The sequence below is a fragment of the Xyrauchen texanus genome, chromosome 6, assembly GCF_025860055.1.
Source record: "Xyrauchen texanus isolate HMW12.3.18 chromosome 6, RBS_HiC_50CHRs, whole genome shotgun sequence".
Lineage (NCBI taxonomy): Eukaryota > Metazoa > Chordata > Actinopteri > Cypriniformes > Catostomidae > Xyrauchen > Xyrauchen texanus.
The window spans coordinates 5,332,562-5,358,451 of NC_068281.1; the positions used below are offsets into that span (position 1 = coordinate 5,332,562).

The following is a 25,890-nucleotide window of genomic DNA, read 5'->3' on the forward strand; positions in this document are numbered from 1 at the left end:
ATTAAAGGGATAGTTCATCCAAAAAGGAAAATTCTCTCATCATTTACTCACCCACATGCCATCCCAGATGTGTATGACTTTCTTTCTTCTGCTGAACACAAATTAAATATGATTATTTAAAGAATATTTCAGCTCTGTTGGTTCATACAATGCAAGTGAATGGGTGCCAAAATGTTAATGCTTCAAAAAGCACATAAAGCCATAATAAAAGTAAACCACATGACTGCAGTGTTTTAATCCATATCTTCAAAAGTTATATGATAGGTGTGGGTGAGAAAAAGATAAATATTTAAGTTATTTTTTGTTAGAAATTCTTCTCCCTTCCCAGTAGGTGGTGATATGCATGAAGTGAAAATTGACTGAGCAGGGAGGAGAATTTATAGTAATAAAGGACTTAAATATTGATCTGTTTCTCACCCACACCTATCATATCGCTTCTGAAGACATTGATTCAACCACTGGAGTCTTATGTATTATTTGAATGCTGCTTTATGTTATTTTTGGCGCTTCCAAATTTTGGCACCCATTTACTTGCATTTATAGAAAGGAAACAGCTGAGGAATTATTTAAAAAATCTTCATTTGTGTTCTGCTGAAGAAAAAAAGTCACACACATCTGGGATGGCATGGGGGTGAGTAAATGATGAGAGAATTTGCATTTTTGGGTGAATTATCCCTTTAAGGTTTGTCTTAAAATTATTTCATGTGACTTTTTTCATGTTTAGAAATGTTCATGAAAATCATTTAATTTTAAGGGTTGTAAAGAATCTCCAATAATGAACACATTGCAAAGTAAACTACTTGATTGTTTTTGTTACTAAACAGACAAGAATATCTTTAGGTTGTAAGTGATGAAACAGTTGTGTTTGCATCACACAGTCCTCTTTTAATGATTCGTTATGTTTATGATTGTTAATGTTCCTTTAATACAATTAAGAAACCGTTAATCAAATGAAAATTATATCTATTATGATTGTCTTGAGTTCTGAATACCTGCGTAGTCAGCAGTGATTTCTTAGATGAGAAGCTTTGAATTCTGAATACTTTGTTCTTATGTACATCCAACTCTAATATTGACCCTGATTAAAAAGTACTTTAACGATACTATGGTATCAGATGATAAAACTTTGGTAGCAACTTAATGATTACCTTCATGTACCATGGTATTATATAGTACTCCAATGAACTACAAAGTTCATGTTCAAATACATGGTTGCTTTTTGGTATTTATACAGTGTGTGTGTGTGTGTGTGTGTGTGTGTGTGTGTGTGTGTGTGTGTGTGAGCATGTATTTATCACTTTGTGGGGACCAAATGTCCCCATAAGGATAGTAAAACCTGAAATTTTTGACCTTGTGGGGACATTTTGTCGGTCCCCATGAGGAAAACAGCTTATAAATCATACTAAATTGTGTTTTTTGAAAATGTAAAAATGCAGAAAGTTTTCTGTGAGGGTTAGGTTTAGGGGTAGGGTTAGGTTTAGGGGATAGAATATAAAGTTTGTGCAGTATAAAAACCATTATGTCTATGGAAAGTCCCCATAAAACATGGAAACACAACATGAGTGTGTGTGTGTGTGTGTATGCCATGGGAATCAGCAACTAACTGTTTTTTAAACAAGTGATACACACTACATTTACTGTATTTATATTATATGTGACAAAAAAAAAAAAAAAATCAATCATATAATTAATCCAAAATGAAAATTCTCTCATAATTTACTCAGCCTCAGGACATCACAAATCTCAGCTCCGCAGGTCCATACAAAGCAAGTGAATCCTTGAAAAACACATAAAGGCAACACAAAATGAATACAGTGGTTTAATTAATGTCTTCCTGGCGCAATTACCACTCAGTGGCATCCAACAACAAACTGAAGCATCTTCAGTTTGCCAGACACTGCTGGAACTTCAAATGTGACCGGGTTCTGTGGTCAGATGAAACTAAAGAGCTTTTTGGCAGAAAAGACCAGAGATGGGTTTGGCCTACACAGAGATGAAATACCCAATGCCCACATGGTTTTTCCTGCCAGAATTGCATTATGGACTCAAATACCAATAGATAAAATATCAAAACCTGACTTGTGCCAGAAAGCTTACAATGGGCCCTGGTTGGATCTTCCAGCAGGACAATGATCCAAAAAAAAAAAAAACATCAAAATCACCACAAAAATGGTTCACTGACCACAAAATCAAGGGTCTGCCATATATATAAATCAAGGGTCTGCCATATATATAAACACACACACCTAGAACTTTATTAGGAACACCTGTACACCTACTTATTCATTTGATTATCTAATCAGCCAATCATGTGGCAGCAATGCAATGCATAAAATCATGCAAATATGGGTCAGGAGCTTCAGTTAATGTTCACATCAACCATCACAATAGGGAAAATTGGTGGCATGATTGTTGGTGCCAGACAGGCTGGTTTGACTGGTATAACTGCTGATCTCCTTGGATTTTCATGCACAACAGACACTATAGACTCTAGAGTTTACTCAGAATGGTGCCAAAAACAAACAACATACAGTCAGCGGCAGTTCTGTGGTCAGAAACACATTGTTGAAGAAAAAGGTCAACGGAGAATGGCCAGACAGGTTTGAGCTGACAGAAAGGCTACAGTAACTCAGATAACCACTCTGTACATTTGTAGTGTGCAGAATAGCATCTAAGAATGCAAACACATCGAACCTTGAGGCGAATGGGCTACGACAGCAGAAGACCATATTGGGAATTATTTTTAGGACCATACTGTTCCTAATAAAGTTCTAAGTGAGTGTATATATATATATATATACACTCACTTATATATATATATATATATATTTAAATGAGCCACGGTTTGATGACAAGCGATCAAATCATTATAGCCTGTCGATACACCTACTCTTTTGAGATGAGTCGGGAAAATGAAGACAGATTGTTTAGCTCCATCTCTAATCCTGACAGTCTGACCTGTCCTGTCAAAATCCTCTGGCTTAAAGTGCTCACTGCTTAGCAAAGAGGACTCACTGGTGGAAAAACCTTCCCTCATTAAAGCTACTTCCCGCTGCCTCCTCAACTGTTTCTCTTTGGGAAACCTTAGCTAGTATGAGAAATATTAGCTAGCCAACTAACTACAGTCACATTCACAATATGTCAGTCTCACAGCCGAAACGAGTAGCTTGTGACAAAAGTCAGTTTGGTGAAAAATGGCAATATAGATGAAAATTATGGGCACTTTAGTTAATAATATAATTTATGATATAAGCTATATTATAAGAAATCACTTAAACTTTATAAATACCATTTCATAGCTAACTAGCGTTATCGCTAGCTATTCTTTCTAACTCTGGTGGCCAACTAGTTAGCTTTCAACAATGTTATAATGATCAAATACAACCAGAAACAACTGTTCAGTCTTACCTATGAAAGGTAATACCCCGAGATCTGGTTTGGATTGTGCAAAAGTTTGTACAGCCACAAGCTGCACACGAGTCAGGCATCTTTTCTCCAGTAAAGCTGCCTGAGAGTTATGGCAAGTTGCCTGGTCCAATATGGCGACGACGTTGACGTACGATCCAGCGGCCAATGAGGCATCTATGTATTTATATGTCTATGTTGATCCCTTCATGCCTTCGTATACAGCTGCACACGGGTCAAGCAAGCACTAGGATGTGTAATTGAGCTTGAATTCATGACTAGAGACTAGAGACTGCAATGGCAAGATGCACAGTGAAAAAGGAGTTATATATTTTGGTCTGTTCTCACCCAAAACCGATTAGATTGCTTCAGAAGACATGGTTTAAAACAGTGGAGTCTTATGGATTACTTTTATGCTGCCTAAATGTGATTTTTAGAGCTTTAAAGTTTTGGTCACCATTCACTTGCATTGTTTGGACCTGCAGAGCTGAAATATTCCTCTAAAAATCTTCTTTTGTATTCTGCAGCAGAAAGTCGCACACATCTGAGACGGCATGAGTAAGAGTGAATGATGAAAGACTAATTACTCTGTCTGAAAAGTAATTGCATTACTTATTACTAATTACTTTCTAAAACCCTTATCAACTTCAACAAGATGGGAAAATATAAGGATAGACATGACAGTGCTCTTTTAATTCTTTCAAATAAATCATATATAATCAAATAAATTATTCATGAACTGGCCAAAGAATTTAATGGAGGAGCGTTAAATACGAAAACATATATTCGAACATTAGACGTTATATTTTTATTTTAAATTCACTATTGTTTTATATAGAATTGTTCTATAGTCTATACAGTATTTAACGCAATTAAATCAGAAGTAACTGTAATTAAATTGCTGAAAAAATTAAGAGTATTCCTTTACTTTAATTTAACTACAGTAAATAATTTCTTAGTAATGCATTACACCCATCATGAATTTAGTTATTTTCTCAGTGAGACTATATTTTCATCGTGAAGAACGGATAGATATAATTTGCTAAATTAATAAAAAGTGCAAGTCGGAACCTTCAATCGCAGCTGTTGTTGTTTCTAGGTCGCGCGCACTGTGACGGAGTTCGCCCTATGTTTCCGTGAGCACGCGCTGACGGAGTTTTCTGTGTTCGTTGTCGCTGTTTTTTATTTTATTAGTCAAAATCAAAGTTCGCCACGTGAACGTACCATTTCTGAAGGGGAGCTTGTTAATTGGTAGACGGAGCGGCGGCAGAGATCCATGTTTATGATTGTCTTTATATCTGGATGATGGTAAGAGCGCGAGACTAGCCGTTAGCTTTAATCCTTAACACAAACACACACAGTTGTGATTAATTATTCATCTTTAATCATCACTATTACGTTCTTCTGCTCTCATGACTGTATTGGCGGGACTGTGAGTGTTTTATAGAGAGCTGGTGGCATGTTATGTACTGAGGCCTCACCATTTACACTACTTGCATGAAAACACACAATTAAACACTTTTAATTGTGTGTATGAGTTGTGTGGACGGACGCAGGATCTGGCGTGTTGAAACCAGCAACATTACTCTATAATAACACGTACCCGGTGGTGATTCAATGTAAAATAGTCACCGTTATTGGCTCCGCTGATCTGCTTATACAGGATGTGTCCTCTGTGAGCGACGCGACACAACTAGATCGCTCATTTTATAATAAAATGAAGCTAGTTTTGTCGTGTCGCTTGCTGTCGGTGTGGACTGGGTCGCACAAGCGTCAATAGATTGATGTCATTGTGAAGTATCAGAGATCTGGAGAAATCTGAAATGATAAATCATAATATATCAAATTAGACATCAAGAGAGATTGTGGAGATCAGCGATTAAGGGAGAACATCAAAAACCTGGATTGATCAGAGATGAGAAATCAAGAGACAATTAGAGATCAGAAGAGCTTGTGCTTTTATGGGCAGGTGTCCATTATTCATGACATTGTTATTACACCTTTGAAGGAATGGTTTACTTGCATTTCACTCCTCATTTACACACCCCTAGGCCATCACATATGTTTATGACTGTCTTTCTTTTGCAGCATACAAACAAAGATTTTTAGAAGAAAGTTTCGGCTCTGTAGGTTCATACAATGCCAGATCGGTGTCAAGAACTTTGAAGCTCCAAAAAGCACATAAAGTCAACATAAATATCATCCATATGACTCCACTGGTTAAATCCATGTCTTTAGAGTCGATATGATGAGTGTGAGTGAGACCGATCAATGTTTAAGTCCTTTTTTATAGTAAGTCTCCACTTTCACTTCACTTTTTGTTTTGTGCCGATTTGCATTCTTCGTGCATATCGCCACTTACTGGTCGGTGCTGGTCAAAGGTGGATATTTATTGTAAAAATGGACTTAAATATTGTTTCTTGCTTCTCAGGTCATGGATTTAACCACTGGAGAGTCATATAGATTTATTTTATGCTGGCTTTATATGCTTTTTGGAACTTCAAAGTTCTGGCCATCATTCACTTGCATTGTATAGACCAACAGAGCTGAGATATTCTTATAAAAAATCTTTGTGTTCTGCTGAAGAAAATGTCTTTCTTGTTAATGAGAACGGTTGTATAATACAGTGATGATGCTGGCTGATCAAATTATACTGCTCTGTGCTTGTTTTGCAATCTCTGACGATACCAAGCTAATTAACATAGTTCTTCCATCTCTCAAGTGTATTGTTCTGCCTGAGTAAACCACTGTTTTAAAGTCACGATCTAATAGCAGAGCAGTGTTGGTTTGCTAGGTTACAGCACCGGCTGCAACTCTGGCTTCTTGCTAAATATTTGCCATTCCTTGAGTTGTTGCCATGGATACAAGAAGGGAAACCCAGGATATAATGAATAGTAAATTCCATACAAGGAATGTTTGTCCCTGGAAAAGCTTCATTTTCTTCTGTAGTCATCACTATGTCTAATTTAAGGGACTGATGTTTTGCACACTCTCAAGATGGACTGTATTTGACCCTGTTGCTACATCATATAGGTGTACAAGTCATACCAAAATTAGACACTGAGACAGACTAACACTAGTGTCTCTCTTGTGTTCCACACAGGTTTCTTTCCTGTCTGTCGCTGCACCCTGCGGGTCCGTTCCTTCTCGTCCTCTCTCGCTGCTAGACTCTATGGAGGAGTAGCTCTTTGAGTGACAGGGACGAGAGCCAATCGAGCATCAGGAGGTGTGACAATCACAGCAGCAGGGCCGATAGGAAGAGAGGATGTCGTCAAACAGGACCCAGACCCCACATGGTCTGAAGCAGATCGGGCTGGACCAGATCTGGGATGATCTGCGAGCGGGGATACAGCAGGTGTACACCCGCCAGAGCATGGCCAAGTCACGCTACATGGAGCTCTACACGTATCCTTCATTGTAATATTATGAATGAATTAAATATCTTTCACATTTTACATGAATACAGTGATAAGTAGTGCACAGTTTCCTCAATATATTTTTTCATGTATAAATTATGGATGAGTGACTAATTTCACTGACATTAAAACAGAAATGTTTTAATCAAATCGAATTTCAACAAGTAAAAGTTACCAAACATATAATAACAGTGAGCATTGTTAAAAAAACATTTAACAGATATATCAAGTCTACAATAAATCAATGCACTGAGAAGTCACTCAAATTTTGCGACTTGCATCAGCCTAGACTGTCTGTTTGCCCAAGCAGTGGCAGACGAGGGAAGTGTTCAGGAAACCTGTTTACATAAGATCATTGTTGTATTTGCTGTGTTTACCTTTTAGTTAAAAAAACAGCAATCTGTTGTGGCCTTAACTTTCTATTTTCCAGGCATGTCTATAATTATTGCACAAGTGTGCATCAGTCAAATCAGGCCCGGGGTGCTGGTGCCCCCCCGTCCAAACCTTCGAAGAAGACCGCCTCACCTGGAGGAGCACAGTTTGTGGGGCTGGAACTCTATAAAAGACTGAAGGAATTTCTGAAGAATTACCTTACAAACCTCTTAAAGGTATGTTTTCAAAAAAAGGCACATTGTGAAATTGGTTCAATTGTGTTCTGGTGAAACTTTATAATAGAGCTTTTGTAAAATGAATTGATATTTAAGCATGCATTATTAATTCAAAGAGTTCAAAACAGTCTCTACTATTATTCTTTACATCAAAACATCTACAAATCTACTAACAGACTTAAGAAATAGTGTTTAACCTCTTCAACTTGGCAGGGCTAGAAGCATGCGATTAGTTGACGCTTAAATTGTTAAAGTCCCCTGATACATAAGTCACTTGTTTAGAATCTGACATTTTCAAAGAATACCATCACTTTTGCATTTGTTCAATAAAATACAAAAATAATGCCTTTGCGCCACAAATGAGCGGCACCCAGAGGTGATGTAGAAATATTCAATTAACAGGAAAGATTTTCATAAAGAACTTAAATAGGCGAGTCATATATCAAATTAAAGCTCTCATCCTTATTTTGGTGCCCTAATACCGCAGTTCGAAAGATTAGCAAAAGAATCACAAAGTGAAATATGATCTCCAGAAGAAAACAAAGACAAACCTCTCATGTCTACTATAATCACTACTTCTGAAAAGTAGCCAAAACGCCATATCATATTTTACCTTAGGCTGTTTTCTTCAAAATGATTGTTTTTTTTAATTGTCTTTGCGCTTGCTTGGTAAAATTATCCAATGTTAAATCTCAGATGTCCAGAAAAAATTGCAGTCCACCAGAAAAAGCATGAGAAATCATCTGCAAAATATGTTATCATCTATTGATAATGATATGTTATAGAGTAGGGGTCAGCAACCTATTGCACGCTAGCCAGCATTGGCACACAGAGGGGTAATTGCTGGCACGGCAGCAACATGTATTCATGAATGGGAGGCTAAACAAAAAGTTAAAATGTGACAAGACTACAGTACCCAACTGACTCATGCAGTATGTGCAAGCCATTCAAACATCACCAGCCAGAAGCACTTCACTTTCAGTTAATTGCGTGAGTATAAACGCCTGATTTGCATCAGTCAGGCTGCACGGATGACAGACTACATTCCGTGTTTCATTTGTTTCTTTTTGCTTTCTGAACAACATGTCATGTCATAAGGAAAACACCACTATTAATCCTTGAAATTTCTAACCAAACATACAGGTACACCTTAAACCATGGTCACTCAAAATGACACTGAACTATTAAAAGAGAAAACATAAACCCACATCGTGGGGTCCAAACAGAGTCTATTGAAAATATAAATGAATCCTGGAAATACATTTTTACGATTTTGCAGGTGTGGTTCACCGAAAAGGGCTAAACATATTTATCGGCTTGTGATGCACGAATGGCTTGCATATACAGCGTGAGTCTCGTCACACTTTAATACTGTTTTGTAAATTTGTGAATTTTTAATTACTCTTAAAAAAAAACTTCTCTAAATATACTTCATTAGTTCAGTAAAACTTAATGTTGTAGATTGTGGGATATTTTGGACCTTTGAATGTTTTTATTAGAAATTAAGTCAAATTGTAACATGCTGCGAAAATACAGTGCATAACACAGGCTGCCGTTTCTCTGGTGCTGCTGCGATGTCGGCTGAATGTGCCTTTGTGCTTTCCCGGCAACCACTTGCGTAATTGTAGGTTGGGACAAAACAAGGAGACCAACAGTGCTTGTTGTCATGTTGAACTTTAACACACAGTCAAGGTGTGTGCAGAAAACAATGTTAATTAATAAAGATGCGCACCAAATTGTTTACATTTGAGATCTGTGCGGCTCATCTTCTGTGAAGCGGATAAGGCATGACATGCAGCCTGCAAGCGCCCTCTAGTGGCGGACCTTATCAATGCCTGTAGTCATAATTACTGAAAGCATTTTTCCTGAATTGAATTAATCAACGATTGATAAGTTTAATCTTTAAAATTATTAACAACAATTAATTGATTTTTGATTAATCATTAACGTCTCTTTACAGTATTAGGGCCCAGTTAGGTCACTTCATTTGTTTTTTCTTATTGGATTGCTATCCGAACAACTGCAGACTCTGCACATTCCATTTACTTTTTGTGTCTCCGCCAAATGGATATTAATCTGTTCTTCAATTCTAGCACTGTATGCAAATAACACTGATTTCACTTCCGTTATTATGCTTATGCCGGGCAGTCTCAAATGTGTTTCGAAGGGCATTTACACCTGGTCTTTTCATGTTCGGATAGCTATCCAATCAGTGAAAATGTATGAAGTGGCCAAGTGTTTAACAGGCCCTTATTTATGAATCATTGGTATCTTTCTCTTTTTTTAAAATGGGGTGGTGTTTGTAAGATGAGACCAATTTTTTGCAATTAGTCCACTCTATGTGTGTAAGGAGAGCTTTTAAGTTTGGGAGTGAAAAAAAGACTCATTGATAATTTAGACCGAAAGTAGTCTAATCTCTTGAGACTGATTTTTAAAGTCCCCTATTGAATGTCCTCCTAAGGATGGAGAAGATCTAATGGACGAGAGTGTGCTGAAGTTCTACACGCAGCAGTGGGAGGACTATAGGTTCTCCAGTAAAGTGCTCAATGGGATCTGTGCTTACCTCAACCGCCACTGGGTGCGCCGGGAGTGCGATGAGGGCCGGAAAGGGATCTATGAAATCTACTCTGTAAGTGTTGCTTTAACTTGTTTTGCACAATTCTATTTCATATTATACAGCTTATAAGGTTTTTTTTTCTGATTTGCAGCTTGCTCTGGTGACATGGAGGGAATGTTTGTTTCGGCCGCTGAATAAGCAGGTAAGATCTGAAGCAGGAGTCAAGTGTCAAAGTGGGTATATGACTGGAACTCTGACTAATAACAAATTGAGTACATTTTGTTTTTAGGTCACAAATGCAGTGTTGAAGCTGATTGAGAAGGAGAGGAATGGAGAAACCATCAACACCAGGCTCATCAGTGGAGTGGTCCAGTCTTACGGTGGGACATTGTTTACTTCAACGTCATTTGTTAAATTACATTTGCTACTCAAGTGTAGTAGCTCAGAGATGTTTATCTTTATCTTCTGCAGTTGAGTTGGGTCTCAATGAGGACGATGCTTTTGCTAAAGGTCCAACACTGTCGGTCTACAAGGAGTACTTTGAAACTCAGTTCCTGGCTGACACGGAACGGTTTTACACAAGGGAAAGTACAGAGTTCTTACAACAAAATCCCGTTACAGAGTACATGAAGAAGGTGAGGCCAAAATAGCTTGTGCTAGTTCACCCAAAATGAAAATTCTCTCCTCAAACACAAAAGAGTTTTAGAGGAATATCTCAGCTCTGTAGGTCCTCACAATGCAAGTGAATGGTGATCAGACATTTGTAGTTCCAAAAATCACACAAAGGAAACAAAAGTAATCAATAAGTCTCAGTGGTTAAATCCATATCTTTAGAAACAAGATAATGGGTGTGGGTGAGAAACAAAAAATTATTTCAGATGTGAAAGTGAACCGAAACAGCCACCACATTTGACCTCCCAGATGTAAAAGTGAAAGTGGAGATTAGGGTAAATAAAGGATTTAATTTTGATCTGTTTCTCACCGACACCTAAAATATCACTTCTGAAAACATGGATTCCTTTATGTGATTTTCGGAGCTACAAAGGTCTGATCACCATTCACTTGCATTGTATAGACATAGAGAACTGAGATATTATTCAAAAATCTTAGTTTGGGTTCTGCAGAAGAAAGTCAGTCATAATGATATGGCATGAGGATGAGTGAACGATGAGAGAATTTTCATTTTTGGGTGAACTATCCCTTTAAAGAGGAAAGAAAACATTGAAGAAGAATGCACATTCTTGTTCATTTTAATGTGTTTTCTAGTTGGTGTGACGTTGAGTTTTGGGATGTGTTTTGCAGGCAGAGGCCCGTTTGTTGGAAGAGCAGAGGAGGGTGCAGGTGTACCTCCACGAGAGCACACAGGACGAGCTTGCCAGAAAGTGTGAGCAGGTGCTCATCGAGAAGCATCTGGAGATCTTCCACATGGAGTTCCAGAACCTTCTGGATGCAGACAAGAATGAAGGTGTGAACAAACTTCTGTAAATTAGTCTTTGATCATTTTGGGTGGAATTTTTTGGGGGTAGCATGTTATAAGTAATGCACATCGCTTCTCTATCGATAGATATATTTCCCTCTCTCTTCCTCGTGAAGTAGTCACGTAGGCCTCTGCAATGGGTTTGAGCTTTCTTTGGTCAGTCTAGCATTTCACTTATGGATGTAATTGCCTTGTTTTAAATTAATTGAAATAGACAGAGGGGCCAAAATCTCTTGTCTCCAAAGTATTTTATGCATTTTGTTTTTCTCTCACTCCATAGATCTCGGTCGTATGTATAACCTCGTTTCACGGATCACAGATGGATTGGGAGAGCTGAAGAAACTTCTGGAAACACACATTTATAATCAAGGCTTGGCAGCCATCGAGAAATGTGGAGAGTCTGCTCTCAATGTGAGTCCATATGAAGATAATAGAACCGCCCACATAGACTGGAAGAGACCATGAAAAATAGCTAACCACGCTTTATTTTATGTGACGTTTATAGGCAGGTAAATTTAAATTTGTATATAACTAGGAAAATGGAATATACATGTGTGCTCTTGGATGGCTTATTTACATGTTTCTAAATGTTTCAAGCCAAACACTTTAATATCTTCCAAAGATTTGACACCTTTAACTTTTTCTTCTGCTTTTTAAACTTTGATTCCCAGCGGACTAATTTAAAAACCTGTGCAACAAGACAATGTGCATCAGACTATTTTTGTATGAACATTATGCTATCATCATGCTTTTGATTTGATCTTTGAGCCAACACATGTGGTCAGTTGAGAACTGCTGTGAATAATTGTATTTTCTTATAGGACCCCAAAATGTACGTCCAGACTATTTTGGACGTCCACAAGAAGTACAATGCCTTGGTGATGTCCGCATTCAATAATGATGCTGGTTTTGTTGCTGCTCTAGACAAGGTATTATCAACTTTTCTGCAATGTGAAGTCAAGTTTGTGTTAGCTGAGCCATTCATGGTTTCGCATTAATAGATTTTCCGCATTCAGTATTTATACAAGTATTTTCTTTCCGCACAGGCTTGTGGACGCTTCATTAATAACAATGCTGTTACCAAGATGGTTCAGTCCTCCAGCAAATCTCCTGAACTACTTGCCAGATACTGCGACTCTCTGCTCAAGAAAAGGTGTACATCGAATTGAATGAGAGAGTTTTTCGAACATATATTTGAACAATTCTGCTTGTTTCATGAATTTGGATTGAGTTAAATTGTTTTATTTTTTAGCTCCAAAAACCCAGAGGAGGCAGAACTCGAAGACACACTCAATCAAGTGGTGCGTTTTATATAATTTGATTAATTGTGATTTTCTAGATCACTATTTGCTTTGGGAATATTTCGAATTTTTAGAGATTTCCAGGCCTGAAAATGTGATGGAAATTTCTGTAGTGAATATATATGTAGTACATTTTTGTGGCACTCAGCTCTAAAATTAATTGTTTTGAAAATGCTTGTTTTGGTTGCAGTCCATTTGTAAAAATTCTTATAGGGAAACATTTGTGCATATTGATCTCTCCTCCTCTCTTTGTGTTCATTTTTCATTGTAGATGGTGGTATTCAAGTACATTGAGGACAAGGACGTGTTCCAGAAGTTCTACGCGAAGATGCTGGCCAAACGTCTGGTCCATCAGAACAGTGCCAGTGATGACGCAGAGGCCAGCATGATCTCCAAACTTAAAGTACATCCATTTTTCCCATCATCTCTGTAAAAACAAGTTCAGATTTCGTCTGTGCTGACTAGTAGGGATGTCAAAAGTACCAGTGCTTTTCACACTAGTTAGATACTAAGGCTGTGAATTGATACAGATTTCCCAATTCGATTCTGATTCACAAGGTCTAACTTTGAATCAATTAATATTTCGATAGCAACTCATATGTGTTATGTCCATTTTGCTTACATATGAAAGAAATTCTCAGCTAATGCTAATACTTATACAGAGGACCTTCTAACTAGTGAGTTATATTATGAAAATATAAATTTTAATAATTATATTTAATTAGTTTTAGCTTTTTAAAAATGAGCAAATCCATGTATTCCAGCAATATATAAGATATTATATTGCATGTATTTTATATTTTTCCATGTTTATTGTTATCATCAACACTCTACGGACATGTTGGATAAAGAGTCGGCAGTACATTTTTGTTTTTACTTGCCAGACATTTGACAACATATAAGCATAATGCAACTGAAAATTAAAAGAAATTAAGAAAACCAAGTGCATCATATATAACACAGTGCATTCAGAAAGTTTTCAGACCCCTTAATTTTTTTCAAATTTTGTTATGTTGCAGCCTTATGCTAAAATGCTTTATATTATTATTTTTATGTTTCACATCAATCTACACTGCATACCCCAGAATGTAGAACTGTAAATTTATTAAAAAGAAAAAACTGAAAAAATCACATTGACATAAGTATTCAGAGTGAGGCTTAAACGATTAGTCGACGTTATCAACAATGTCAATAATTAATAATTGTAGACAAAAATGTTCATTTTCAAATAGTTGTTTGATCTCTTTAATGTAACACAAGATCATATGAAATTCTAATGATGACATGCGAGAGCACTTGAGTTTGAGTTGGATTGAGGGGTGGAAGAAGACACAGCTCATAGTCCAAATGCACTCCAAACTTTCCAAAAGCATAAGGTGATGTATATCGCTAAGTATGAAGGAAATTATACTACAAAATACAGAAGAAGTGTTGTCCTGACTTGAAATAAAGCCTTGCCGGATCTGGCATTCGGCTTGAGCAAAACGTGCCTGTCAAAGCGTCTAAAAATGAAACAGTCCGGCGTTATGTTTAATGCATTCTTTATTAAAGTTCACATAAAAAGGAAGTGGTTTGTGTAAATAAGCACAAACTCCGAAACTGGCGTTACTCTATTAAAAACAGAGCAAGAGCGTTTCAAACTGCTGCCGGCTGATAAACCCTCTTGCACGGAGACACTCGTCCTTTACGTGCTCGCTGCAGCTAGATTTTAACATGATTGCTTGTGACATAGTGACATAATGAATCGTGATATATGTTTCACAGTGTGTATCTTATAGTTTGTTTTTTGTGAGTTAAAGATGGATCAAAGTGAACAAAAAGGCGAGAGAATGTAGTCTTAGTCCAATATACAATGCAAAAAAAAAACTAAATGGTTATTGACTTGTCTTTTTTGGTTTGTTTTCCAATTTAAATATCTAAAAGTCCTTACATTTACTTTAAGAGCTATACTGCAGAAGAAAACCATGTTGGAGAATGTTGAATATAATATTTAACATATATTTAATATTTTAAAATATCAAAAAATCCTTAAAAGAAGATACATTTACCTGAGATATAACATATAAGATATTTAGACTTGCTTTCAAAGATTATATATTAAATACAATTATGTTTTGTCATTAATGCACTGGCATAAATATGAACAAGTGAAAAAATGCACTTGTATACAAAATACACTTATATTCAAGATACATTCTCTCAAAGCAAGTCTAAATATCTTATATGTTTCTGTCATATCTTTTAAATGGGAAAACAAGACAAAAACACTTGATAACAATAGGAAGTTTTGCAGTACATTTTTTAATGAATAATAATTAAATAAAAACCCAAGTATTATTTTCCTTGTAATTCAGTAAATGGGATTTAGAGGTATTTTTATTTATTTATGTATTTATTTGGCCTTTTTGTAGGCTTTTTAATGAGTTAGTGGAGAGGAGACAGGAAATGACAGTGAAGAAGAGAATGGGAATCAGGAAAGGACCTCACAAGCCAGGACATGAACTCTGGTCACCCATCATGCGTCAGCACCACGTGTTATGAGCACAGTCTGCTAGGCTACGGCTCTGACAGAGGTATTTTTTAAATATGGTTAAGAGCTAAAGATTAATCATTGCAGTAATCGACAAATAGTAGAATAATCGTTAGATTAATCAATTATCAAAATAATCTTTGTTGTAGCTCTAATTCAGACACTTAACTCAGTACTTCGTTGAAGCACCTTTGGCAGTGATTAGAGCCTCAAGTCTTTTTGGGAATGATGCGACAAACTTTGCACACCTGGATTTGGGGATTGTTTTGCCATTCTTCTCGTCAGATCCTCTCAAGCTCTTGTCAGGTTGGATGGGGTCCGTTGGTGGACAGCAATTTTCAGGTCTCTCCAGAGATATTTGATTGGGTTCAAGTTAATAGCAAAGGGTCTAAATACATATGTCAAATATGTTTTTGCTTTGTCATTATTAGTGTGAATTTGTTTTTTTTAAGCATTTTAGCACAAAAATGTGAAAAAAATAAAAGGGTCTGAATACTTTCTGAATGCACTGTGTATATATATCTGTATATATATATGTGTGTGTATTTATACACTGCATGCACAATTATTAGGCAAATTGTGTTCCTCAGGATTCATTTTATTGTTGAACAAACACTACGCTCTCAATCAATCCAAAATGTTATTGAATAACAAAGGAAAATTGAGTTTTGTCTTTCTCGGGGGAATATATACGTTTTTAGACTACTATTAGTGTGCACAATTATTAAGCAGCTAAGTTAAAAGAATAAATTCTCCCAACTCAATTGTGTATTCCCAATTTTTAGAGTAGGTGCAACAAATAAGTAACACAAAATGACAATTAAATAAAATTTTTGGCCTTTCAAAAAATACAGTGACCGACATAGCCACCCATCATTTCAATAACTGCCATGAGCCTTCCATCCATGTAGTCTTTCAGTTTCTTGATCTGTTCATGATAAGTTTTCGCTGAAGCAGCAACCACTGCCTCCTGTGTATTGTCTTCCCTCACTGTAAATCTCATATTTGAGAAGGGCCTACAAGTTCTCAATAGGATTTAAGTCAGGTGAGGAAGGGGGCCAAGTCATTATTTGGGCATCTTTGAGGCCCTTGATGGCTAGCCAAGCAGTGGAGTACTTGGATGCATGTGAAGGAGCATTGTCCTGCATAAAGATCATGGCCTTCTTGAATGCTGGGGACTTCTTCCTGTACCACTGCTTGAAGAAAGTACTTTCCAGAAACTGGCAGTAGGTTTGGGAGTTGAGTTTCGGTCCAACCACCTCATCCTTAATTATAGAAGCCCATACCAGTACCCCTCCTCCACCTTGCTTGTGCTTTATTCGAAGTGGTGCCCTCTGTCCATTAGTGATCCAGCCATTAGTGATTCAAAGGGGAATGGTCTTTGATTTCATGACAACATGCGTCAATCACTGTCAGTGTGTTACTGCATCATAATACACCGATCAGCCACAACATTAAAACCACTGACAGGTGAAGTGAATAACATTTATTATCTCGTTACAATGCACCTGTCAAGGGGCAGGATATATTTAAAGTCAAGTAAATGGTCAGTTCTTGAATTTCATGTGTTGGAAGCAGGAAAAATGGGCAAGCGGACAGGGTCATGGGCGCCCAAGGCTCATTGATGTGCGTGGGGAGCAAAGGCAAGACCGTCTGGTCCGATCCCACCGAAGAGCTACTATAGCACAAATTGCTGAAAATGTAATGCTGGCTATAATAGAAAGGTGTCAGAACACACAGTGCATCGCAGCTTGCTGCATATCGGGCTGCCTAGCCACGGACCGGACAGAGTGCCCATGCTGACCCCTGTCCACCGCCGAAAGCACCTACAATGGGTATGTGAGTGTCAGCTGTATATATGGAGCAATGGAAGAAGGTGGCCTGGTCTGATGAATCATGTTTTCTTTTAGATCATGTGGACGGCTGGCTGCATGTGCGTAGTTTACCTGGGGAAGAGATTGTAGCATGATGCACCATGGGAAGAAGGCAGGCTGGCGGAGCCAGTGGGATGATCTGGGCAATGTTCTGCTGGGAAACCTTGGGTCCTGTCATTCATGTGGATGTTACTTTGACACGTACCACCTACCTAAAGATTGTTGCAGACCATGTACAACCATTCATGGCAATGGTATTCCCTGATGGCAGTGGCTTCTTTCAGCAAGATAATGTGCCTTACCACACTGCAAAAATTGTTCAGGAATGGACAAAGAGTTCAAGGTGTTGACTTGGCCTCCAAATTCTCCATATCTCAATCCGATTTAGCATCTATGGGATGTGCATGGTGACCCAACCTTGCAGCTTACATGACTTAATTTTCATTTTTGGGTGAACCCTTTATCGCATGATTTACTCACCCTCAAACCATCCTAGGTGTATATGACTTTCTTCTTTCAGCCAAACACAATTGGAGTTCTATTAAAAAAAATATCCTGGCTCTTCCAAACTTTATAATGGGAATGAATGGTACCTTAGATTTTGAAGCTCAAAAAAGCGCATCCATCAAAAAAGTAATCCATACGGCTCCAGGGGGTTTATAAAGGCCTTCTGAAGCGAAGTGTTATTGTAAGAAAAATATCCATATTTATAACTTTATGATCTACAATCATTGGCTTCTGGTAATGCTGTCTGCACGTTCACTGGCTTCCTCTATCCTCTGCGCTTCTGCGTTCATCACTCCTCAACCGGAGCTTGAACTACGGCAACGTCATTCGCCAGAACTTGAGACTCTCGTGAACGCGCGGACTGCCATTTCTCAAAGACAAAGCGCGGTTATTTCTTTTTATAGATGCTCGTTACCTGCAAAGTTTAAACTTGTTTTAAATTCAGCATTTGATTGACAGGTGAGTGGTGGTGCTTCACTGCTGTCAGGGACTGATCCAGGACTGATTACTGTTAACACCTCAAATGTGACGTGGTCACGTGTGTTATGTGTTTTTTAGTGATCCGATCACAAATCATTTTCGACCCCGTTTCCACCTGTATTTAGTTTTAACCAGATGTGATCGGATCACCTGAAAGAGGGTTGCTACTGAATACTAAAATGAAAAAATAAATTAAAATCTCTTGTCACAAAATCACATGTCTAAAGATGCACAGTGAAACCAGCTCTAATCCATTATGCTGATATTGGAATAACTGTTGGTCATTTTCAGCAAGCTTGTGGCTTTGAGTACACATCAAAACTCCAGCGCATGTTCCAAGACATTGGAGTGAGCAAAGACCTCAATGAACAATTCAAGAAACACCTCACAAACTCAGAACCTTTAGATCGTAAGTGTCATTTTTGTCTGCTGTGCAATTAAATGGTTGTTAAAAGTTGAATTTGTTCGTAAATGTAACACGTGTTTTTGTTTTTTTTGTAGTGGACTTCAGCATCCAGGTCCTGAGCTCGGGTTCATGGCCCTTTCAGCAGTCCTGCACTTTTGCTCTGCCATCAGAGGTAACGCATGAAGCGCACTATTCCCTAACATTAGCATTTTGCTATCCTAAGAACCAGGGACTAAAAACGGTTCAAGGATGGAAGGCAAAAACGGAAAAAAGTTCAGAACTTTAACAAAAACAGGAACGAAATCCCTTTCAATTGTTCCGGAGTGAAAATTGTATGACCTTTGTGACCAAGCTTTAAAATACTGTAATTGCACAAAAAAACTGAAATTTTGCATTTGTTATCAGATGAAACATTTTAGTCGTATTTAAAATTAATTGGCTTTTTATTTTTTGGAAAGCTACATAGTTTTGCTGTCTTCTGTTTGGAGTAGTCTTGACGCTCAAAAAGGTTGCCTAGATAGGCCGCTTACTAGGGTTTAAAATGCATTCTGCATTTTCTGTCTATTCTGTCACAGTTGGAGAGGAGCTACCAAAGGTTCACAGCCTTCTATGCCAGCAGACACAGCGGACGCAAGCTCACCTGGCTGTACCACCTATCCAAAGGGGAACTGGTCACCAACTGCTTTAAAAACCGTTACACCTTACAGGTGATGCCGCATATTTCATGCATTAACCTTTAGAATTAACATCTAATGTCCTGGTACACAGTATTCTGGGATTGTTACTGTTTTTTCAAATAAAGTAGAATTTGGTCTTCTTGGTGGTTGACTTGATTTGTATTTAAATATGTTTATAAATGATCATCTCTGCAGGCGTCCACGTTCCAGATGGCCATTCTGCTGCAGTATAACACAGAAGACGTTTATACAGTCCAGCAGCTGACAGACAGCACACAGATCAAAATAGTATGTGAACAGAACTGCATTCAATACTGTGAATAAGTTAAAACAAAAATGCTGAATTTGTGTTTTCCAGCACATTGACAAGTTTTTAAAAATATATATATTTCAGGACATACTAGTGCAGGTCTTGCAAATATTATTGAAATCCAAGTTGCTGGTAAGTGACTTTTTCCTCTAAGTAGTAATATTTGACCCACATGCTAATATTCAATAAATTGTACGTTTTTAGTTTTCATTCGCAAATCTGTGTAATTTTGTTCAGGTTCTAGAGGACGAGAACGCAAACGTGGATGAAGTGGAATTCAAACCCGACACCCTCATAAAACTCTTTCTTGGTTATAAAAAGTAGGTACCCTGAGTGCTCCTCCCCTTAATAGCAGTAGTTATGAATCTATAGCTTGGTTGCGTATAACATATTGTGCTCTGAAATGCAGCTGATTAAAAAAAACTTTCTTGTGAATATTGAAGTCTTGACTGTATTTCTCTGTCCAGTAAAAAGCTGCGAGTGAACATTAATGTGCCAATGAAAACGGAGCAGAAACAGGAACAGGAAACAACGCACAAAAACATAGAGGAGGACAGGAAACTGCTGATACAGGTATGTACATCCAAGCTCAATAAATAAATAATAATAAATGATAAAGTTTTGCAGTCAAGCACTGTATGTACTGTGTATAGAATGAGCATTATCAGTGTGTAAATAAAACCAGTAACATTATGACCAACCAGGGTCAGAAATTAACTTTTCCATTTAAGGGGCAAGATTTGCACACTGGATTTGATTTTCAGAGGCATTTTACTGGACATTTCTTTCCAACCAAATAATAAATATAAGGTTTTATCCTTTTATGTCAAATACTTAAAGGGATAGTTCACCCAAAAATGGAAATTCTCTCATCATTTACTCACCCTCATGCCATCCCAGATGTGAGTGACTTTCTTTCTTCTATTGAATGGAAATGAAGAAATATTAAAAGAATATTTCAGCTCTGTAGGTCCATACAATGCAAGTGAATGGTGACCAGAACTTTGAAGCTCCAAAAAGGATTAACATAAAATTCAATCAAAATAAACTTGTACTGTATAATAATAATTATAATGTGTATAATTAGGCCTAAATAGAGTAATTCATCATCAGGCATTTTTTTGCCCCTATATTTTGTATTTCAGGGGTTATTTTTTATTTATTTTTTAATATCAGTGGCATTTGTGCCCTTAGCCCCCCTTAATTTCTGAACCAGTGACCCACTACATTTGCCATGGAGACACCAGCTGTGATTTTAAACATTTATTCCTTGACTTATTATTTGATTGGACTGCCAAAAGATTTCCAAGGCATTTTACACAAAATTGGATATAAAAGGTTAAATGGCCATATATGTTTCTGAGATGACTGAACTCAGTTGCATTAACCGGGAATTGTAGCGAGGTCATGTGACAACAGTTTAAAAGGAATATTCTGGGTTCAATACAAGTTAAACTCAATCGATAGCATTTGTGGCATTATGTTGATTACCACAAAAATTGGTTTCAACTTCTCTGTCAACCAAGTTGACAGACAGGCACTTACAGTTGAAGTCAAAAGTTTACATACGCTTTAGCCAAATACATTTTAACTCAATTCCTGACATTTAATCATTCCCTGTGTTGGGTCAGTTAGGATTACTAATTTTAAGAATGTGAAATGTCAGAATAATAGTAGAGAGAATGATTTATTTCAGCTTTTATTTCTTCACATTCCCAGTGGGTTTGTTAATATTTGGTAGTATTGCCTTTTTGGGTAGCATTCCACAACCTTCTCACAATTCGTTGCTATTTTGGCCCATTCCTTCATACAGAACTGGTGTAAGAGTCAGGTTTGTAGGCCTCCTTGATCGCACAAGCTTTTTCAGTTCTGCCCACAAATGTTCAATCGTATTGAAGTCAGGGATTTGTGATAGCCACTCCAGTACCTTGACTTCGTCCTTAAGCCATTTTGCCACATCTTTGGAGGTATGCTTTGGGTCATTGTCCATTTGGAAGACCCATTTGTGACCGAACTTTAACTTCCTGGCTGAAGCCTTGATGTTGCTTCAATACATCCTCAGAATTTTCCTTCCTCTTGATGCCATCTATTTTGTGAAGTGCACCAGTCCCTCCTGCAGCAAAGCACCCCCACAACATGATGCTGCCACCTCCATGCTTCACGGTTGGGATGGTGATCTTCAGCTTGCAAGCCTCACCCTTTTTCCTTCAAACATAACGATGGTCATTATGGCCAAAAAGTAAAAATTTTGTTTCATCAGACCAGAGGACATTTCTCCAAAAAGATCTTTGTTCCCATGTGCACTTCCAAACTGTAGTATGGCTTCTTTTCTTTTTTTTTGCTTCCTTGCTGAGCAGCCTTTTAAGGTTATGATGATATAGGACTCGTTTAACTGTGGATATAGATACTTGTCTACCTTGTTTCCTCCAGCATCTTCACAAGGTCCTTCTTTGTTGTTCTGGGATTGATTTGCACTTTTCGCACCAAACTAATGCCTCTGCTTCCTGTGCAGCATGATGACTGCATGGTCCCATGGTTTTTATACTTGCGTACTATTGTTTGTACAGATGAACGTGGTACCTTCAGGCATTTGGACATTGCTCCCAATGATGAACCAGATTTGTTTCTGAGTTCTTTGCTAATTTCTTTTGGGTTTTTCATGTCAAGCAAATAGGCACTGATTTTTAAGGTAGGCCTTAAAATACATCCACAGGTACACCTCCAATTGACTCCAATTAGAAAATTTGCATATCAGAATCTAATTGGCTAATTGCCAAAAGGATTGACATAATTTTCTGGAGTTTCCCAAGCTGCTTAAAGGCACAGTTAACGTGGTGAATGTAAACTTCTGACCCATTGGAATTGTAATGTACAGCGCTGGACTGAGAAGAGAAATCGGCCCGGGATTTTACATAGTATGTATCCAAATGTTGACCGGGGTGAGGTGGGGGGTTGTTTGCTGTCCTTTTCTGTATATCGCAGCACCGTTTTGTGGCGGTTCTGCATAACGCAGCCGCTCATATTAGCAAAACTATAGTTTGCTAATATGAAATCTGTGGAGTGGTTAAAAAATTTGTTTTAACCTGTTTATGTAAACTTCTGACTGTTTAAAAGGCAGAAATTGAAGCTTATAATTTTATATCTTACATTAATTCTGTTAAAACTCATGTATTATTTGAGCTGTAAAGTAATTTTAAGGGTTTAAAGTTTGTTGACATTGCATCATCATGGGAACAAAGTTGTCAAATTGGATATAACTTTACACAGAAAAGGTTGGCAAGCAATTTTCTCACGCTAAAATCATGTTTCTATGCGTATTGTTTGTCTTGGCTATACTTTTGAAAAGAGTATTTTAACGTTCAAAAATTGGCCCCATTCACTTCCATTGATGATGAGCTAAATTTCACAGACCACATTTCAAAAACTGCAAGATCTTGTAGATTTACACTCTACAATATCAGGAAGATAAGACCCTTCCTCTCTGTACATGCCACACAACTGCTCTCGTTCAGTCCCTTGTCATAACTAGACTGGACTACTGTAACGCTCTCATTGCAGGCCTTCCTGCATGTGCTATTAGACCTCTCCAAATGATCCAGAATGCAGCAGCACGTCTGGTCTTCAATGAACCTAAGAGAGCACATGTTACACCACTCCTTGTCTCTCTCCACTGGCTGCCAGTTCATGCACGTATTAAATTCAAGGCCCTGATGGTGGCATATAAAACAGTCACTGGGTCTGCTCCAGCATACCTAAAAACATTTATGCAGAGCTACGTTCCCACCAGAAGCCTGCGGTCGGCTAAGGAACGTCGCCTTGTCGTACCAAAACAAAGAGGCACCAGAACACTTTCCCGGACTTTCAGTTTCATCATACCACGGTGGTGGAATGACCTTCCCAACTCAATCCGGGAAGCTAACTCACTCTCTATCTTCAAAAAACGGCTAAAAACACATCTGTTCCAAAAGCACTTAACCGGTCACTAAAAAAAAGTAAAAATAAAATAAAAATAATAATATAATTATTTACATTTCTTGTTGCACTTAAATCTGTTTTGTATACTATTATGATGATAGTGAAACTTTGTAATATGGCACTTTTTGTACCACTGTCTCCCTAAGATGATTCGCTGATGTTCTTCCTCTTTTGTAAGTCGCTTTGGATAAAAGCATCTGCCAAATGAATAAATGTAAATGTAATTGCCTCACTGGAGCCCAGATTTTAAAAGTTAAAGTTAATTTAGAAGTTAAAATAAATCCAATAATGCTCCAAGTTAAAATACATTTTTGTGATAATCAATATTATGGCACAAAAGCTGTCGATTATGTTTAACTTGTATTGAATTCTGAATACTCATTTTAATTGTTGCACACGTTTTTTTTTTCTTCGTTTTTTTAGGATATTCCCAGTACATACCGTGCATTACGAAGTTGATTTGTATTAAATTCTGAATGCCTGTAAAAACACATTACTTCTGCAGGCGGCTATAGTGAGAATCATGAAAATGAGGAAGGTTCTGAAGCACCAGCAGCTTCTGGCAGAAGTTCTGAACCAGCTTTCATCCAGATTCAAACCCAGAGTCCCCGTCATCAAGGTTGGTTATTCCTGTCATACAAACCTAGTCTGGTTTACAGGATACATTTACAAATTTGGGAAATTAGACATTTGATCATCACAGAAACCCACACCAGACCTAATGCTGACTACGATTGGTCTTCTCTGTTACAGAAGTGCATTGACATCCTCATAGAGAAGGAATATCTGGAGCGGGTGGATGGAGAAAAGGACACGTACAGCTACTTGGCCTAAACATTTTATTGCTTCACATCTTCACTGTCTCTTTCACTCTCACTTTTTTTTTTTTTTTTTAAGTTGTCTCCCGGGTAATAAATATCATTCCTCTTGATGTTTGGCCTGTGCTGATGGGAATATGTGCACAGCAGGAATTTTAAATAGGAAATGGACAAACAAAAGAGGAGGATCTGTGTGTGCATCAGTGAATGTGGGAGCTGGACTTCACTGTTGTATTGGAGCGACCCGCCCTGGATGGACAGACTGCATTTAAAATGTACATACAAACAGAAATATTGAGCTTTATTCTTGCTAAATTAAACATTACAGGTTTTTAAAACCCAAACAGAAATAAACCCTTCACATTAAGCATGCTATATCCTCTCAGCATTGAAATGAGGAAAGAAACAAAAATAAAAGATGCATTGAAATCTTGGAGAAGGGGCTACGATGCCTGGAAATTGTTTATGCCTGGAAGATATGAATAGAATAAATAGGAAAAGGGTGCAATTTTAGCTGCACTTCCCAAGAAGGAACGAGTTGGACAGGTCTGGAGACGTGTACTCTGCATTGTTAACTGCTACCAGAAAACCATTTGTATAGTGTTTCATTTTTTTTTAAATGTGTTAAATAAAATAATTAAATGTTTCTGTATTTCTGATGCTGTGGAGTCGCTGACAAACAGACTCTTGCAGATGTAATGAAATGTTTTGAATATTAAAATAGCACAAATTATGCATATTTTGGCCATTTAAAGGTAGTTGACATGTAACATGATATGCTCCATCTAAAACTATTTAAAACAACATTTTGCTAATTCATACTTATTCATGCATGCTGCTTTTGTGGCTGCCTGTTTATTTAGAGACTACATGGAATATTTATAGTTTAAAAATCATCTGTAATGTCACACAGGACTAGTGCAGTCTTGTAAAATTTTACCTAAAATCTTGTTTTTAGGGGGGACAACATGAGTTGTGAAAAATCAGATGTGATCTAGGAGCTTTATACCATTCGTGCCATAGAGATGCTAATTCTATCCCTTATAGCCTCGTTGTCAATCTCATTAAAAATCAAAAATGTCGCTAGCGTGAATCAAGTCATTTTTATTTGAACAGGGTTTTTCAAAACACATAGTCAAAGCAGCTTTACAGAAAATCATACATTAACAGAAAATGAATCTGAAATATTTATAAATTCTTATAGTCATAATTGGGAAGTTTTATTAAAAAATATTGAAAATTGTGTATACAAATAAAATTTTATTTAGAACCCTTTTGAGCAGGCTGAAGAAACCAGACTTGCTGAGGGGGCTAGTTCTCCTATGCTAACATCATGAATATAATGCCAATATTAGTTAGTTATGTGCAGTGCAGGTCATGGTTTAAAATTAGTAAAACCAAGTGTTAAAGGCCAGTGTTTAAACAAAGATTTTGTATGAACTGTAAGATTAATGACTAATGTCTTTGAAGTTCATCCTGGATTAACTACAGCAGTTCACATTGATGCATTGTCCTTTGTTAGTTGGCTGAATAAGGCTTTTGTTGGCAA

At 37.4% G+C, this 25,890-nt stretch overlaps 1 protein-coding gene across 1 annotated transcript; it reads left to right on the plus strand.

The window, feature by feature from the left end:
* Positions 1–4,527: 4,527 nt before the first annotated feature.
* cul1a (cullin 1a) lies at positions 4,528–25,416 on the plus strand. Its single transcript, XM_052129260.1, has 22 exons — positions 4,528–4,713; positions 6,509–6,810; positions 7,252–7,429; positions 9,891–10,058; positions 10,138–10,188; positions 10,276–10,366; positions 10,458–10,621; positions 11,289–11,451; positions 11,744–11,874; positions 12,285–12,392; positions 12,510–12,616; positions 12,716–12,764; positions 13,036–13,167; positions 18,447–18,564; positions 18,657–18,733; positions 19,137–19,268; positions 19,434–19,526; positions 19,633–19,680; positions 19,786–19,868; positions 20,016–20,121; positions 24,029–24,142; positions 24,277–25,416. Exons 2-22 carry the CDS (start codon positions 6,671–6,673, stop codon positions 24,355–24,357), a joined length of 2,334 nt encoding a protein of 777 aa, XP_051985220.1. The 5' UTR covers positions 4,528–4,713; positions 6,509–6,670; the 3' UTR covers positions 24,358–25,416.
* Positions 25,417–25,890: the final 474 nt, after the last annotated feature.